The sequence below is a fragment of the Corvus cornix genome, chromosome 1A (assembly GCF_000738735.6).
Source record: "Corvus cornix cornix isolate S_Up_H32 chromosome 1A, ASM73873v5, whole genome shotgun sequence".
NCBI classification, from domain to species: Eukaryota; Metazoa; Chordata; class Aves; order Passeriformes; family Corvidae; genus Corvus; species Corvus cornix.
In genome coordinates, this window is record NC_047057.1 from 11,496,958 (window position 1) to 11,510,918 (window position 13,961).

The window sequence follows — 13,961 nt, forward strand, 5'->3', positions numbered from 1 at the left end:
ATCTCGGCTTTGAAGTTCTCTCAATTCCCCACTGTGAGCTTCGTTCCCTTCCAGATCCCAGTGACTCAGCTCTTATTTCCATGCAGATGACAGATATGCTCATCTACTGCTATAGTTGCAGCCATTCACTGCTGCAGTGCTACTGTCTCACCAACTCAGCCCGCGTGCTACCAAGATTTTGCTATTTTGTTCATGATCTACCAAAATGCCAGGACACTGTTAATCAGATGACAATAACAACTTCCTCTCTCTTTTTCACTCTCTTTCACTATCAAACATTTCCTCCCAGCTAATAAGCAGAGTAAAATGTACCTGTTGCTGACCTTCTGGGATAAGAGAAGTGGCATTTGTCAGAAGACTACCCTTTAATCTCACTGTCAGCTCTTCAGATCAAGAAGCGCAGTGAGAGCTTCTGAAATAAGTGGCCTCAGGAGCTACACAAAGTGAGTGTGTAACAGACAGTCTTGTAATTTCAGATCACTGATCTGTTGTATCCACATGTTGGTGGGTTTAAAATCTAAATTGTGCTCTGAGTCTTGCTTTCTGTGTCCACACATTAAAAAGAATTTCATTTGGACTCTAGCAAAATAGAAACCAAAGCTAATCCAGCCCTGAAAGTTCTCCAAAACGATTTTCAAGATACAAATAGGCAAAAAATATCTATTTTACTTTAAACCAGGTTCCCTAAGCCTCCTTAAAATTTCACCTAGAGTTTATGCTGACATTTGTTTTCTACCAAGAATAACATGCTCCTACGGAAAACATACATTTAAGCATCTAGTAAAGTTCTCAACTATTCTGAGCTAAAATGAAAGTGTTGGCTTGATACTGCTTCAGAACCACAACATATTTACCTTCAGGTGATACCTCTCCTGATAAAATATAAGAATATTCAGTCACTTTGCCTTCCAAGTTAAAAATAAAAATTTTAAGAACGTCATCTTTCAGCAAATTATCTCCAATTTTGCCTTTCAGTAATAACTAAAAAGTAAAATTCAAAATACATGGAAAATAACAAGCCCTTTCCTTTGTCTTCTATTAACATGTAAATCAGACTTACATGGCAATATATCCTTGTATCTATTCTTTTTAACATTTTCTTCTTTTTCTCCAGTGGCTGTTGGGTAGATCTTCTCTGTTCTGTATTTTGTTGATAATCTTCTTAACCTCTGAAATAAAAGATTTACGTTATATTTTCAAGCCTCAAGATAAACATCACAAGGTATTCGTTTCATTGATGAAGATGATTACTAGGAAAAAAATTTCTTCTCTTTTACGATACTCACTACAATGAAGTTTAAACATCTAATTATCCAGTACTTTTAGCACAGTTTATACCCAAGTTGATGCCAGCTCTATGCATCATGAAACATGGAACTTTGGAAAAGACTACAGCACCAGCATGGACTATGGCCATATTTTACTTAGATCACACATTGCCCTGTTGTGGAGTAAGAACTGCATAACAATACCTGTGAGAAATAGAAACATCTCGGGATACCTGGAGGAAGAGCACAGCATGGGCTGGCTCACAAACAGCTGGCACTTGGCTCTGAGGCACATGGCTTCCAGCGCTGACAACTGAACAGAAACCAAAATCTTACATGTAACTGGTGCCAACTCCTAACACCCAACTCCTGCTGAGTTTCAAGCTCAAAGAAAGAATGTCCCCATCTCTCAGGCACAAGCTATTCACAGTTAAGATGAGTGACAGGAGGTCTGCTGTATTCACAACAATATGTCATTTTTCCCCCCTCCATCTTTTTCAAATCTTAGAAATGTGAGCAAGTCAAAACCTCTAATAATAAAAACCAGCCCCTGCCTTCCAGTGACCTAGGAAATAAAAAGAGGAATACAGCTTTTATCATCCCAAATAAGTTAGGCATCTGCAACCTTAAAACTGAGGAGGAAAAGTTCTCATTGAAAAAAATAAATACAAGAGGAGCCAGCAGTTCTTGTTATTTTAGACTGTGTAGACATCCAGATTTAAAAAGGAACATTAAAGAACTCAGAAATTTAACTCTGGTGGTTGCAAACCCAGCCGTTCTATCAACACTGACATGGTGGGGGTGCATAAGACTATCAAGACGAAGATTGAAAGTAGCTTCAAGCAAGTTTAGCATCTCCAGTGAGGGGTGTTCTGCTCAGATAGAAAGATAAGACATTCTTCATGTTTCCCTCCCTCTATATCCAATGCATCATTATACACGTGAAGACTCAAAACATTCACGATTTGTGCTCTTTTGGGGAAGGGAGACAATGGGAGAGGTTTTTTGTCAGTTAAAAATGTAAATCTTGTTTGTCACTGACTATGCAACAATGTACAGGCAGAAGGGTATCATAAAAATGATCATCTGTTTGAAAAGCCAGTTTTAGTATCTTTAGAAGAATTCAAGAAGAAAACACTTGGGACACTCACTGCACACTTCAATTAAAAACATGTTTTGGCAACTCAAGCCCTCCAATAATTCCTCCTAATTTACTATGCAAATGAGGTGACTAAATATGCATATTAGGTCCAAAATTGTCCTAGTCCCACTCTCAACCCCAAGAAGAAAATCACATAAAACTTAGCATCTCTCTTACATAGCAAAAAACATTTTCATGAAATTTATATGGCTATCGTAAAAAAAAAAAATCAAATTACCTATGCAAAAGTGGATAAAACATGTCATTAATTTAATTGAATAATACACATCTAATAAACCAGAAAAGTGACATTTGCAGGGCAAAAACAAATGGCAGGTTTGAAAAAAAAAAAAACCAACACCAAAACCAAAGCAAATCAAGTAGTACCAGTTTTCAATTTTTTTGTCTTCTGCAAGGACTTCATCACAGATTAAATCACTGAACACTAAAAAGAGCAACAGAACTGGCCTGCAACTTTTTTTTTCTTAAAATGAATTTTTGAGAAGCTTGCAGTATTAGTCAATGAAGAAAAACAGTAAATATCTGGAGGTGTGATAGTAAGTCTCCGACCACACAGTGATGAAACTATAAATATTTAATCTGAAAGCACTGCTACAGTGAGGAACAGGAAGATTCAATTCCTAAAAAGACACAAACAGTTCCTGGAAGCCCCCATTGCAGATTACACTCATCTTTGCAACACTAAAGACAAATTCACAGCACAACTTCTATGCACAGCAGGCAGAGAAACCTGGTTCGTCACACAGCACAGACAAAGAATACCACTGCACATAGGAGACATTGTCCTACGTAACACTGACCTTTCCTAAGCCAAAAAATATCACTTGTGCTAAAATTGAACACAGTCAGGAGTCTAGAAAAAGCCAGATGAATGCGCATAATTTGGCTAAATCAGCTATGAACTGCAAGGCTGAGAAACAGTTAGAAATAGGCTAGAAACCTCCAATTAAGGTATGAAAAAAAAGCAAAGACCAATGATGATACTTTCTAAGCACAGTCACTAGTATGATTTTGTGTAGTGTTCCAACATGGCTGTGAGTTTTAAAGGGTTTTTCCTCTATCTTACTCATTTTTATGGGACAAATGTTATGACTCCGCTTAAAAGAAGTTTAGTGAAAAACTACATCTACAAACCATGACTAGAAGCAAAAGTTATTTTACCCGAGAAAGAACACACTCAAGGAAGTCAGGTTAGGTATGAAAAAGCATCCTAAGAAGGTGATCCTTTTTGCTTTAGCCCATTTTAAAGGCATGCAAGAAAAAACTTCCACCAATACAATTTGGACGAATTGTAAGCCAAAAAGACTCGAGTGACTAGCACCAACTTTCATTTTCTGGAAAGCAATGTTATGAGAATCCATCATAGCCTTCCTCCCTACATGATTCATTCTCCCCTGCTCTACAGTCTGCTAAACAGACCAGAAAGTACAATTAGCTTAGCCCAGCTCCAAGGCAAAGCCTGGAAATTAAATACAGGTTGATTCTAGCACACATCTGTTCCAAAATACTTCAGGATCCATGCTTTTAATGTGTGTTTACCAGCTGTTCTGTGACATGGGTAACAGAAGATACCTAAGTACGGTCCTGAGAGCAATCAAAACAAGTAAGGAGCATTCTTTGTGATTTATAGTATCAGCTACATTGAATAACATGTATTTCATGCTTTGGAAGAGGAATAATTGACTAAAGGGTAAGGAAAGAATTTTAAAAACTGAGCTTTGAACAGACTACCACAGGAATGGAAAAGTGCCAGACTCAGCAGAGGATTCCGCCCTACACGCAATAGAAAATTCCTGCAGAAGGCTATTGCAGTGTGCTCACAGCCTGCTGTGGGATGCAAGGGATCCAGTGCTTCCTAGGTTACAGCCCAGAGTGACCAAGAGGAGGAGAATGTACTCAATAGCAGAACAGGGGTAATGACAGGGCAGAAGAGAAAGGAATTCTGTTCAGACTACACTAAGCTGACAAGACAGCCTGCAAGATCTGTCTCAGCCGGGTTTCATGCTAATTCTTAATAAACAACTGTCTACAGTACAAAGCAGCACTCACTTTTGGGTTAAGTGAGTAAACTGCCAAAATGCTTCCCTGAAGATACTGGGACACCAACAGCAGGGTCATGGGAGGTCCAGCCTGGTGCCTCTGCAGATAACACTGGGCGCTTCTGTGACACTCGCCTATTCAGTGGGAATGCTATTCCAGTACCACAAAAATCTTCACTGGTATGTTCTCTTAAGAACAAAATGGTCAAAGAGTAAGTATGATGACCCATAAATATATACTTTAAGAACTACATTCACAAGGCCTTTAGTTCCACTCATTAGAAAAGCTCAATTTTAATTCTGCTTATTCATTGTGTGACAGAAGTGGTTTGTGGGGTGGTGACAAACACCACATGTGACAGTGGGGAGATGAGTCTTTGAAACAATTTAAGTTTCAGAAACACACTTCCAACTTCCACAGTGGTTTTACAATCTGTACTACAAATCTACTTCAGAGTGTTTATGAAAAGACAAACCAGCTTTTCAAACCGAACTTGTGTAATCCCACCATATTAAGAAGAACTTTGTTCAATCATTTCAGGAAATACAGATCTTTGACTTTCATTGTCAGTTTATTTATTTATTTGACCATTTCCAAAGCCTGTAAAGACACGATGCCTAATATCATAGAAGTGCTGTTTGTGGATTAAAGAAAGCATTTATATAGCTTATTGAAATTTAAAGAACTCACTTCAAAAGAATAAACTTTATTTAAGATACAAAAGTTCCTTTGACTCCTTTCCAGGCTTTTTTTCAAGGAAAACATGACAAATAGTTCACCAGAGTTTCTGTTATCTCCAGTCCCCAAACTGCCTCCTAAGTCTTGTCTGACATTTCTAATTGGCAAAACAAGAGATAATAAAACAGGGATGTTCTCTTGACTCTCCTTTTTGACCATTCCTGAGGAGCAGGACATACCAGAGTGTCAGATGCCAGTTGCTACAGTATTCCATGACACCCACTTGCCATGTGACAACAGGCCACAGAACCGGGCTCAGGAAGTTCTACACAGCTCTGCCAGTGGTCTCCCGACATTGTGCCAATCACACAGAACATATTTTGGTTTGCAAAATTTGCCTAAGTGCATTAAGAAATATTCAAAGAAACAAACAATTAAAGAAAAGCTTCCATAAAAGTTACTTTAAAAATCAGAGCATAAAAGAAGATGCTAGGAAACACTTAAAAAATGTTGTATTAATGCACTCATTTCATTAAATACGACAGCTATTTCTGTTTTAAAGTGCACATTGCATTTTTCTTACTAACAGGAGGGGAAGAAAACCACAAGAATTATGTACAACTCTGGTCTCATTCAAATAATTTAGATAAACATTAATAGGGCAGAATACATTCCCTAGTACTTATACTGTGAGAAAAAAGTACCTGTATGGAGCAGTATGAACCAAATTACCACAAAAATGTCAAAATTACTATCTTCTGCTCATCTATACTCAGATTACACAAGTTTCAGATTCTGTACCTATGAATGAAGAAATGCCAGAGATGCCTTTGGCAACAGACAGTTCAATGCAGACTTTGGTATCAGTGTTCAAATGGGGCTCTGACTTCCTAAAACTGCTTTGGTTTCAGAAGTATTTTAACTTCAAGGCCTTGCAAATCCAACTGGAATTTTCCGATACCATTTTCTCACCAGTGAGGTCTCTGGGAAACACCAAGACTAGCTGATGGTAGTAAACTCAGGTGGAGAACAGACTATTCAGGAGTGCCTGTGTAGCTCCTGGTTGCAATAGCAAGGAATAAATGAACACAGTGAACAGCACTTTGTCTTAGGAGTATTTGTAAAACAGCATACACTTGTGACCCATGCCAATATTTCCCTTTTGATTCCTTTCAAACAGCAATTGTTTCCAAGAATTCCTAGCCCTCATGAAGGAGGGAAAAAACCTTCCCAAACACTAGTGAAACATAAACAATGAAAGGAGAATGATTGGGATCTGTAAAACTTCACTGTATCTCAACATTCACAGATGGCTTTGGCTGCAAAATAACAGGCTAGCAGCCTGCACTGGACCTATCTCTCTGAACAAAGCCCTGAAAGGAGATTGCAGGCTGAACTGATAGAACGAGGAGTTTTCATTGCCTTGGCATTCTCTTCTGGCAACACCTACTAACCCTCAAGCTCTAGGTGCTCCAAGGGAATCTCTGCTGAAGTGATTAATATACAAGCCTGCTAACTACACTCCCTTGGGAGCTCTGTCTTCAGCATTTCATAGCAGGACAGTGATGAGTCAAAAAACCCCCAGTGTTCCAGGAAGCTTGTGGGAACCATGTAAAAGAAAAGCCCTCCAAAATTACCCAGACAACTGAAAACAGCATTGTTTCAGTACTAGATTGTATAGTGTGTTCTGTACAGGAGTTAGACTTCAACGATCCCTGTGGGTCCCTTCCAACTCAAGACATTTTATGATTTTACATCATCTTAACTCTCTGATATTTTCTCAGTAAAGAGGTGAATTCATGTTACTGCATTAATTAGAGATTTCTATCCCATCGAGAAGTATCAGCCAATGAAGACAATGCTGGTACATCCTCATGCAGAGAAGGCAAAATGATAATACTGCAAGCAGCCTGTTAAGGCTGCTTTCTCCAGTATCACACTAAAACCAGAAACAGGTAAAAAACCCAAACCAGCAGCTTATTCTCCAGAATTAGGTATTGTCAGAGTAAGACCAACATTTCCCATCTTTCCAAACCTGTATTTTCCCTAAGAAAAACATAAGAATCAGACACATCTCGCACGCTGCTAATAACTAAAGATAGATTTACACAGACACTATCAAAATGTGGGCTGAGTGCTTCGAAAGTCTCCTTTCCTCTCCCTCTTTTCTGAAACTATTTTTATACTATCTGCATGTCAATCCTAGTCTAAACTAACAGTACTATCAATTACAGTTACAGTTAATTTATGTTCCACATAATAGTTAAGCCACTACCTACTGGCAGTTTTACAAGGTTGGAGAAGAATAAGTAGATCCGTGGTTTGGCGACAAGCAAGGAAATAATCCAGCAAAGCAGAACATTAAATTACTAAAGCATAATCTAGTTTTAACTAGTAGGTTACTAACATATGTTCTGAGATATTTTAGAAAGTCCTGCAGCATACTCTTTAAGAATGGGGATTATAACTTCCCATCTCTGAACTATACTGTTTCCTCAGCACACTCACATTATTGCAGTGACTACTGTGAACACATTACAAGAAGTGAAAACATGCTGGACAATGAAGTTGTAAGAGTTCTTTATAGACTATGAGTGAAGAACATGAAAATTTCTATTAGTATGAAAGCACACAATTAGAAAGTTGACTGCTTTGGACTCAAGTCTAGGAAGCACCTTGATGCAAAACCAGAAAAAGTTAACATTAACATTAGCTCACACTACAAATAACAGGCTTCTTAGCAGTGTTAGAGCAATTCCAGAACAATTGTTGATAATTCAAAACAGAAATAAGCCTCAGATTTTTTGCAACAAGATGATTTTCTGTCCTCACAATATAAACCCAAACAGCATATGGAAGCAAAGCACTTGGAGAAACAAAGAAATAAAACGCAAACCAGGGAACCCCTTGTTTAAAATCATGATTTCCAAATTACTGGATTCATCATTTTCCTCTTATTCCTTCAGTAAAAGGTTTTTTATGCATGCTGACAGCACAAGTGTATTAAAAGCATCACATTTAATCTTGATTTAAAACAAAAAATGGCTGTAGGTTTAGGTAAACATCTCTTCAAGAGCCACTCTGTCTTATCCAGAAAAGGTGACCACACTTCAGTCCACTCTATCTAGACAGTCTATCTCAAACTCTGTCTCTGAAGTCAATCAAATTTTGACATCTGGGATGTGGCACTGACACTGCCAGTGCAACATTTGAGTGAAGACTTCTACAGACCATGTCCTCCACCCAAAAGAGAGATGAAGTAGATACTTGTCCTTGTCTCCTTTACGCACACCAGGTTTGCTTCAAAACCCAACAGCTCTGATGTTAACAGGAATGGATACCAAAGTAACAACGTCCCCAGGACCAACCCTAGGAAACCTAGAAGAGATTATCTGAAGGCAAGTTGAGACTTTTTCCACAAAGAACACCCCAAAGGCAAGAGATTTTATTCCAGGTCAATCAGGCAGCTAAATGGAACACAAGCCATACTTTTTCATGGCCACAGGAGGGGCTGGACCAGTCACTGTTTGTGACAGCTTTGTGGCTCTTCAGCTTCAGTGCTTGTGTCTCAACCAACATAACATCCTGAAACACTCAAAAGCACCCTGTGATAAGCATTCATATCAATAAACAGCATGAGGATCTAAATAAGTACTAGCCTCTGTCCTTGAAGAATACTGATGGTTTTTAACCATATAAATTCTCCCTGAAATATTTTATCATCTATCACCACCTATTACTCCTCACCAGTCTTTACCATTCCCCTGCCTGTGACTTCACAGTATGTGGCATGAAGCATTAAGATCCATGGACAATGTATTTTGCTTTTGTTTCTGCTCAGCGCAAAAGAAAAGGGGGGGAAACCAACCCAAATTCTCCTCCCTCTTCCTTCACAAGATGCAAAACCCTTCCTCTTTTCCCACGCCTTGGAACACATTTCCTTGAGGTCAGTGTTTGTTTTCCAAGCAATTCAAGGTGGGGAAAAAAAAAAAAGCACCCCAACTGAAACAGGAAACACTGAGCTTTCACTCCAACAGAAGTAAACTAGAATTTCCTACCTGCTAGTCCCCCACTACCAAAGCTGCCATAAATGAAGGCACAGGAGAATAGTCTTAGAGCTTTATTAAAACCTTACTTAAGCCTTTTAATAAGTCTGCACACACACACACACCCACACACCCCCTCCCTCAAAAAAAGGTCTGCCATGGCTGTTACGTCCTGCCTTCCCAAAAGGCCAATTTTGGGCCAATTTATATGAAACACAATTTATATGAAACAATTTATATGAAACACAGATCCTGCCCTGTAAGACTTTCACTGAGAACGAGTTTAAGCTGAAAAGCTGGAGTCTAACAACTGTTCTGGGTCAAGAGCAGAGTTGTTTGTGCAGTCAAGAAACACTGCAATTCCAATCTGGTTTTGAGTCCAAATTACCTTACTGAAACATCTGTAGAGCTCAAAGGTGCTGTTCCTTTCAGTGACATCCTTTGGCATACAGCTGAATTGCTACTCAGTGGCATGAGTTTAGTGTTAAATATACAATTCCAATAACAATATGCCAATTTTGTCTTTCCCCAGAGGTCTAACTTTTCTTTTTTAAGCAATCTTGAACCTTGTATAAAAACACTGTATCTTTAGAGACTTTCAGCAGTTCAGAACCCCCACTATTCAGCAGGTAAAGCTAGGATACTGCTAATAGTTATGTTAGTTCATGATTGGCAAGTAAAACCCCCACTATCTAATAAATAAAAATAAGAAACTTTTGCTAAGCGCTGAATCAGTACTTCCATGCAGCAACACATACACAGGGAACATATAAGGGATTGTAAAAAAAAGATAAGATAGCAAATAGAAAATACATTTCTACTATCTGGAGAAAACACACAACTATTTTCACCCTTTCTTTGAGGCTGTGTTTGGAAGCCAAGGAATGTGCTAGTTATAAAGAGGCCATTTATGATAGAGTTCAATAGCATTTTAAGAGCCTCATTAAAGTCACAAACTTGTACTAAGATTTCAACTGTAATAACCCTAGCTAATAACCAGCACAATATTTATGGAGAGACAAAGGAATTTTGTGTTCTAATCATTTATATTTGCGGTATCTGTCAATTTTTGCCTAACAAATTTGTCCCCAACAATTCAGAAGAACACACCTTCCAAGCATCATTCTGGTTTCAAAAAGAGATGGGACAGTCCAATGGCCAATAAAATTCTCATAATTCTGGCAGAAAGAGGTATAAAGCAACTATTGAAATGAAACCAAAGCAGTAATGGCTAGTACAGAAACAATAAATTCAGACAACCAGTTATTTCCATGCATGACTTCAGATTATTTCTCTCCATTAAAGTTCTTGCTTTAATGGCTGAACATTCAAATAGCGCTGCTAAATGTTCAAATGCTTGAACAATATGAACTCTACCATTTAATTTGTTTCTGCTGAATTAAAGAAAAGGTCCTTAAATCTTCTCCATACATGCTATATTATATGCAGTTGTCTCCTACAAAAGTAACACAGGCATCTACACAGTGTTACCACTCAGAGTACACATTATAGCATTAATATAGTATTGCCACTCAAGAAGAATGTTTCTTACTTTCCTCATATTTTGTTCAATAAGCACTGCAAGACAAGGAAAAGGCTGTGGTGCTTCTCCCACATAACCATTTATTGTCTGACATACCATTAACACTTTGAAGTCCATGGTAACCTCAATCCCAGGTATTCATTCTCAGGCCATGCCAATCCAAAAGTAGCTACAAAAGAAACAGTTGTCTCTTTGGCAGGCCTGTATCTTGACAAGATACAAATAAAAGAATGTTACAGGGAAGTTACCAGAAAGTAAATGAAAAACCTATTTTAATCAAACAGTTTGAAGATTAATCTTCTTAAAATCATGAACATTTTTGAGGAAATTTTTAATTCTGAAAATTCACAAAAGCTTGTACCTAAAGGGCCAAGTAAAAGACATTCACTGTACATCCTCTTAAAGCCCGTGTTGAAAATCTGTACAACCATACTCCTCATACTTCTACAATAAGGCCTTTATATAAATTTTATTCTGTACATCAAAACCGCAGCTCAAATTTTAAATTATTTTCCAAATAGTTGGAGGATGCCTTTTTTACATTTATAATGCAATTATTTCTGCAATTTTTAGATTTTGAAGAGCAAAGAAAAAATTACCTCATATGAAGTATGTGCTCAATCACCTAAGGGTTTTTAAGTGCCCCACAACTTAAATTTGTTACACAGCTAATGTGCAAAATACAGTCCTTCTACAGTGCCAAATTTCAACAAATAGAATGGTCCTCAAGTCAACTGGTAGAATGAATCTGGTTCAGACAAGAGCTTTGTCAATCAAGCTGCTGATAAATTTAAAATAAACCTCAGCTGCCATGGCTTCAAAAAGATTAATATTTACAATCCAGAATGTACAAGTCGATAGTTTGTTTGGTAAACAATAGCACAGGGTTTTTATCTGATACACAAACAATTTTATTCAACACCTCCGGGTTCTGGATGACAGATTTACTTCCAGGTATTTCAGAAACGCACGGGAACACCTTCAGAACCCACCTCAAGATCATTATCTATAATTCTCATCTATGTGGAATATGTGACTCCACTTCCTTTCTTGGAAAAGGAAACTGTTCCAATCTGAGCTTCAAATAAGTATTTGATACGGTGCCAATTCAAAAGAAGAGTATGTGAATTTCTACAGGAATTCAGTTGAGACTAGTCTCTTTAGTTTGTTTTTACAAGGAAAAATAAAAAAAATAAAAAAAAATCTTCTGACTGAAGCGATCTCACAAGCAGAGTTTCTCAAAAACTTCCCAGAACAAGCAGGCATTTTCCTTCATGACCTCTCCAGCAAAGCAGTGCACTAACAAACATTTGATGACAAACCAGAAGACAGTAAGAGATGAAGATGGGAATTTAACATTAATCAAGAGAAACAACTTTCAGGGCACAAGAGGAAAAAATAAACCTCAAAAATGCCAAACAAAGTTGTACACTAGAAGTTATAATGAAGGAAACACAAATGCATATCACAAATAACTAAGTGACAACTCAAGTGTTATAGAAGTCACCAAGGAAAAAAAGACACAGAATAGTTCCTGATAACCTGTATTCAGTAGTAAGTCCAGCATGCTGGGAAGCTACAGATGAGACAATATAAATTCTCAACAGATGAGAGAATGTAGAAAAAAAAATAGCTTCTCTTCTTAATTAGCATAACAGGTTAGTTAAAGCTGTGATTTTTCTGTTTTGATGGACTATTTTTTAATTTTCTTTGTGGTCTGAAATTAAGAAAACTAATTCAACTTGAAATTAATGAAATTTTCTTCTTAGGACAGAAACATTCATATTCTACTATTGCTTGCATTGCCTAAGCACACACAGAAAGTGTTAGTAGCTTTTACATTTGTTTGCTAGTACTTCACATAAAACACAAATTCTTTTTTATGGCAATGGTTGTAATGGTCTGGTTTTATTTGGAAATACTTTCAAAGTAACCAAAGAATGCTAGCAAATATTAGCATCTCTCAGGGAAAAAAAAAAAAAATCAATGCTTACTCTGGACAAGGAAACAATATCTTCCTTTTAAAAACAGTCCCTGAACATTTAAGTCTAACACCCTTATCCTAAGCAATGTCAGTCTATACTTTCTATGACTTGTACCATTAAAGGGGCCTGAAAAGCTTTTTGTTTAAGTCCAAATTTAAGTTCCTTGAAACTGTCTCATTCTAACCACATTTACAAAGTTACCAGATGGTCAACAAATCCAAACCCACTACATTATTGTTTAATGAGTACTAGTGCAGAATAGTTTAAACACTTGAGAGATCAAACAATAATGTGCAGCAATACTTAAGCATGCCATCTCCTGCTGTCAAGCGGCAGTGTTTTCTAGGCAGTGTTTATCTTCCCTGATAAAGAAATGTGGATTTTATTACTTTGGAAACAAAATGTCTATTTTTGTCTTTAAAGCAATATTAACATTTTGATGAGTATTTTCAGAAAGTTTGATTTCTAAGCACTGTTCTCTGCTTAGGAACATTCCTGGAAAACCTGCGGTTTTGTTAAAATTTCTCCTGCTACTTGGTTCCCAGTTAAACTAACAGATGTTCAGGATGAGCTGCAAGGCAGCTATGAGGCAATTATTAGGCTTCAAGTTTCACAGAACCAACAGGCACAAAATTGAAGGCAACTTAGAGGCACCGTCTGTCTTGGAGGTAGAGGCTGGAACACCTGCTGAGAATTGTGGTTGTTCAGCCTGCAGAAGAGAAAGCTCCAAGGAGACCTTAGAGCAGCCAATAAGAGAGATGGAGAGGGACTTTTTCCAAGGACACGTAGCCACAGGACATGGGGAATGGCTTCAAACTGAAAGAGGGCAGGTTTAGCTTAGATATTAGGAAGAAATGCTTTACCGTGATGGTGGTGAGACACTGAAACAGGTTGCCTATAAAAGCTGTGAGTTCCCCATCCTTGTAAGTGTTCAGTGCCAGGCTGGGTAGGGCTTTGAGCAAGATGTCCCTGCCTATGGCAGGGCCATTGGAAGGAGATGATCTTTAAGGCCCCTTTCAATCCAAACCACTCTATGATTCTGTGATCTGCCCCCTGCTGTCCTCCACAGGTAACTTACATTCTTCACAGGCTGGGAGGACAATGGGCCAATGCCACAACTTGAATCATTTTATTACAAACAACCAAGGAGCACATGCAGGTGACTTGAAGGAACAAAAAAATCCCCAAAACCCAACAACGACAAAACACAACTACTTTGACTGCACGAATGTTACTCCT

General features: G+C 37.9%; 1 protein-coding gene across 3 annotated transcripts in view; it reads right to left on the reverse strand.

Annotated features, from left to right (window-relative positions):
- PTPN12 (protein tyrosine phosphatase non-receptor type 12) overlaps window positions 1–13,961 on the reverse strand; it is a 70,645-nt gene that overhangs the window by 37,206 nt on the left and 19,478 nt on the right. For all 3 annotated transcript variants that reach the window (XM_039570372.1, XM_039570371.1, XM_039570370.1), the window contains exon 2: window positions 1,061–1,169. In XM_039570372.1, coding sequence (XP_039426306.1) covers window positions 1,061–1,169 — 109 coding nt within the window. The remainder of the gene's footprint in view (window positions 1–1,060; window positions 1,170–13,961) is intronic.